At 43.4% G+C, this 5,076-nt stretch overlaps 1 protein-coding gene across 1 annotated transcript; it reads right to left on the bottom strand.

Annotated features, from left to right (window-relative positions):
• Positions 1-216: 216 nt before the first annotated feature.
• Positions 217-1,131, bottom strand: LOC113409408 (olfactory receptor 14A16-like). Its single transcript, XM_026663284.1, has one exon. It carries the CDS (start codon positions 1,129-1,131, stop codon positions 217-219), a length of 915 nt encoding a protein of 304 aa, XP_026519069.1.
• Positions 1,132-5,076: the final 3,945 nt, after the last annotated feature.

The following is a 5,076-nucleotide window of genomic DNA, read 5'->3' as shown; positions in this document are numbered from 1 at the left end:
TAGATTCTTATCTAATTTACATAAGTGTAAATCTAGAGTAACGACACTGACTTCAATGAACTCAGTTTCGCTTATTATTACTGTGAAACACAGCATTTTGCATAAACAGATAGCACATCAAATTCCCACGGAGACAATAATTCCATCAGCTGATTATACCTGTAAAGACGCACAGAAAGGGAAAAATCTGGAAATTTTATTTTTGGTGGATAATGTTCACTCAGTCAGTTTCCTCAGAGCACCTTTGATCTCCTTGTTCCTCATGCTGTAGATGATCGGATTCATCATGGGAGGCACCACGGAATAGAGCACAGCCACCATGAGATCCAGAGCAGATGTTGAACTGGAGGTGGGTTTCAGGTAAGCAAAGGCACCAGTGCAAACAAACAAGGAGACCACAGTGAGGTGAGGAAGGCAGGTGGACAAGGCTTTATGCCGGCCCTGCTCAGAGGGGATTCTGAGCACTGATTTGAAGATCTGAACATACGACACAATGATAAAAACAAAGCAGCCTAAGAGTAAACACGCATTGAATGCAAGAACCCCAACTTCACTCAGATAAGAATCAGAGCAGGAGAGCTTGAGTAGCTGGGGGATCTCACAGAAGAACTGATCCACCATGTTGCCTCCACAGAAGGTCAATGCAAATGTGTTCCCGGTGTGTAGCACAGAGAAGAGAATCCCACTGATCCAGGCACTAGCTGCCATTTGGACACAAGCTCTGCTGTTCATCACAGTCTCATAGTGCAGTGGTTTGCAGATGGCAACATATCGATCATATGCCATTACAGTGAGGAAAGCAAAGTCAGCCTCAGCGAAGAAGACGAAGAGAAAGACTTGAGCAACACACCCAGCATAAGAAATTGACCTGGTGTTCAATATGTAATTGGCCATGGATTTGGGGATGGTGACAGAGATGGAGCCAAGGTCCAGGATGGATAGATTCACCAGGAAGAAGTACATGGGGGTCTGAAGGTGGTTGTTGAGGGCTACAACCATGATGATAAGAAGATTTCCCACCAGGGCTGACAGATAACTCACTAGAAACACCACAAAGTGCAAAATCTGCAGCTCCCGAACCTCAGAGAATCCCAGGAGAAGGAACTCAGTCACAATGGTTCGGTTGGACATTTTCCTTCGCAGTACATGATGTCCTGCCTGTGGAGGGAAGGAGAAGGGCAATGGTCAGATTAGAGTGACAGATGGAATGACCCCGATTCTCTCTCTGTAATATCTCAAGGTGTGAATGTCAAAGGTGCACAACACTTATCACTTCAGTTCACTAGGAGAGGTGAGTGCTCCTTGACTCCGACAATCAGACAACTAGACCAGTGCATTATCACACTAGGGTAAATTTGCATAACTCCCTTAAAGTCAATGGAGCTGCGTCAGTTTACACCTTCTGCCCAAGATATGGCTTGATAAAGATGCAGTATGAAAGAAGGAGCAAAGTACCACACCAATCCATCTGTTCCGCACTGGAGGGTTGTCCTAGTGCTATAAACACTAGACTCACAATTTGGGCATGAAACTATTGCTATGTCTACACTATGAGCCAGGGTTGGATTCCCCTGCTCATGTACGCACATTCACACTAGCTCTCTGTGAGCTAGCGTGAATACAAATAGCAATATAGCCTCTGGAGCATGAGTACCATCAGCAGAGGCATGACTGAGACTAGTACAAATCTGCCTAAAACCAGTGGGTATGTACTTGGCATGGCTCACCCATGCCTCTGCTGCCACTACCCGTGCTGCCGCAGCTATACTGCTGTTTATACTTGATAAGAGCTAGCATAGGTATGAGTACATGAGCAGAGGAATCACACCCCCGCTCGTATTATAGGTGTAAATTAAAATACTAAAATGCCAGCACATCCTGATTTCCACTTGCCATGGAAATGCGACGGACTTCCCCAGCATCCTAAGTGGCAGCTTGTTTGTAATGAGTCCTGCGCAACACCACCCAGATGGCCTGCCACCTGATTACATGTTGATTTATGGCACCTAATCCAAGCATCACTCAGTTACTGCTGTGTTGTATTGTTTCCCTCTGCGACTCTGTGTCTAGCTGAGTGGTTCAGTAGTATTCAGGAGATTTGGGTTCTATTCTTGGTTCTGCCAGACCTTCTCTGTGCCCTCAGACAAGGCTTTTTCCTCTCTCTGTGCCTCTGTTTCTCCTCCCACCTATTGTCTGCCTTGTCTACTAGGACTCTTTCAGGAATGGGCTGTTTTATTATTTACAGCGTTTGTGCTCAGCTGATAGAAGTGTTGTACACTGGATATGGTGCTAGATCAGGAGCTCTGTGTTTTAGTCCTATTGACCCCTCTATAGCGATCTATCCTCTCTGTCAGGATAGACAGGCTTTGACTACTTGGTTCAACCCTGACCCTTGGTGTAAAGGTGCTAGTCTATATAAAACATATTCTGGGGGCTATCAGCTTTGCTGCTTACTCAGTTTTACAATCCCACAGCTTCCCTTTGATACTGAAATGAAAATGGATGTAATAGAATGAATGGGTTTGAAATTACGGTATTATTGGACAATATTAGTGTTCCCCACTCTTTCTTAACTGTAAATTTCCAATTTTCTGCTTAAATTGTTTTCAAAGGAAAATTGGGATTTTCAATTAATTGGGTTTTGAATTAATCATAGACTCATAGACTTTAAGGTCAGAAGGGACCATCATGATCATCTAGTCTGACCTCCTGCAGGCCACAGAACCTCATCCACCCACTTCTGTAATAGACCCCTAACCTCTGGCTGAGTTACTGTAATCCTCAAGTCATGGTAATCAAATTTTCATAGAAAGCCTCAGCTATCTTCATATATGAAAACTGAAAAAACATTTTTGGGGGGTGAATTTAGAATGAAAATTTTCAATTTGCTGCCATTTTTAGCTGAACATTATTTTTATTGGTTGCCAAAATTTGAAAATTTGGGGATTTTGGGGACTTATTTGAAAACTCATTTTTTCTGATAAAAAAAATTCTGACAGACTCTAGATGTTTGAATTGATAGCAAACATCCAGGACCGGCTCCAGGCACCAGCTTGGCAAGCAGGTGCCTGGTGCGGCCACTTCGGAGAGGGGCGGCACGTCCAGCTGTTCGGCGGCAATTCGGCGGACGGTCCCTCACTCCTGCTCGGAGCGAAGGACCTCCCGCCGAATTGCCGCCGCAGATCGCGATCGTGGCTTTTTTTGTTTGTTTGTTTGTTTGTTTGTTTGGCTGCTTGGGGCGGCCAAAACCGTGGAGCCGGCCCTGCAAACATCTAACAGAGTTCTATTTGTAATTCATATTTATATTCTTAAAATTGCCCTGTATATTAATATCCTGACATATTTAATTGAAAGAGCAAACTTACTGTGTTGGTCTCTGTGGATTTTTTCCCAAATTGCGAAGCATTTCAGTCTCCAATGCTAGGAATCATTGGTGTCTATCCATCTATCTATCTATCAGGCACGCATCACTGTATTATCCAGCAGTCATTTGTGTCCCTTTGCTGGATTTCCTATGTTGCTGTTTCTCTCTGCAGTTCCTAGCAGACAGGGATCCAATTCTCAGATGGGCCCTCCCTGCTCCCCTCCTTGGGCAGGCTTGGCTGAGAGGTGAGGGACTAAATAGGATGAGGGACTAAAAAGCCCCTCCCAGCTGATCCTGACTTGTATAGGATTCAGACACGGTCACAGCCCATGATGCACCTGCTCCGGGGCTAAATAGCTGAATCTAGTCTCCAGGGCTGTGAGCCCAGCTCTGATCACACCTCAGGAATAAACTATGCTGACAACCTGCCTTAACTGAGCCTAATTCTGCAGAGCCTAATTCCCGAGCTTTTATAAATCAGCCCCATTAAAGTCAATTAGGCCAGATGTCCAGCTGGTAGATATTGGCATTGTGCTATGGTGCTTTTCCAATGTACATAAGCTGAATATCTGCACTGTGGTGCCTAGTTTTATGTTTGTTCCTTTATCTGAGATTCTCATTGCTTAACAGCACAATCCTATTTTAATGCTCATAGAATAATCCAAGATCATGGTTAACAGACAGAAATCTGTGAGATCTGTACCCAGCCAGTAAAGGAACAGGTGATTGTTATAGTGACATCCCAGCACCACTATAACTAAGGTTGTGTCATGTATTCCATTCAAAGGTCAACTTTTCTAACATCAATATATTCAGCCTAATTCCTTTGAAATGTGATATGCCTCAGGAAGCTGCAAAGCAGAGTTAGTGACCCAAATTTGGGGACATCTGAGCTAGGGGTTGCGAAGATAAAAAAGTTTCCAGAGTGTTTTTTTGTTTTGTTTTTTTTCTTAGAGCAAGAAATCAAATTACTGGTGTGATGCGGGTCAAAATGGTCTAAATCTGTTGACTTTTACCCAAGGTAGTGCATGGAATTAACTAAAAATGTGGGGGATCCAAACTGAGAATGGCATTTAAGAAAATGTTCACTCCTTACAGTGTGCATGTTTTAAGATGTGGATGGTTATTTGGATTGCTTTGAAATTTGTTGTGCCTCTTGGGAGACTAGGGGGGCATTAGTGATCCAGATTTGGGGTCATTTGACTGAGGGCTTCCCAATGTACAACTCCTCAAAGAAACAGTTTCCTTCTGCTTCTTTGAACTGTTAAACTGAGAGGAATTAATGACTGGATGAATTGCAGACCTCCTTGAGACTACTGGTTCTGAACTCACCCTCCAATTAACACCTTGAATACTGTGTGCAGATCTGGTCGCCCCATCTCAAAAAAGATATATTGGAATTGGAAAAGGTACAGAAAAGGGCAACAAAAATGATAAGGGGTATGGAACAGCTTCCATATGAGGAGAGATTAATAAGACTGGGACTTTTCAGTTTGGAAAAGAGATGATTAAGGGGGGATATGATAGAAGTTTAGAAAATCATGACTGGTGTAGAGAAAGTGAATAAGGAAGTGTTATTTACTCCTTCACATAACACAAGAACTAGGGGTCACCAAATGAAATTAATAGGCAGCAGGTTTAAAACAAACAAAAGGAAGTACTTCTTCACACAACACACAGTCAACCTGTGGAACTCTTTGCCTGAGGATTTT

The sequence above is a fragment of the Terrapene carolina genome, unplaced genomic scaffold (genome assembly GCF_002925995.2).
Source record: "Terrapene carolina triunguis isolate 2854851 unplaced genomic scaffold, T_m_triunguis-2.0 Scaffold33125, whole genome shotgun sequence".
Taxonomy (NCBI): Eukaryota; Metazoa; Chordata; order Testudines; family Emydidae; genus Terrapene; species Terrapene triunguis.
Note: the sequence above shows the minus strand (reverse complement) of the source record. Positions and strands in the feature narration are given on the sequence as shown.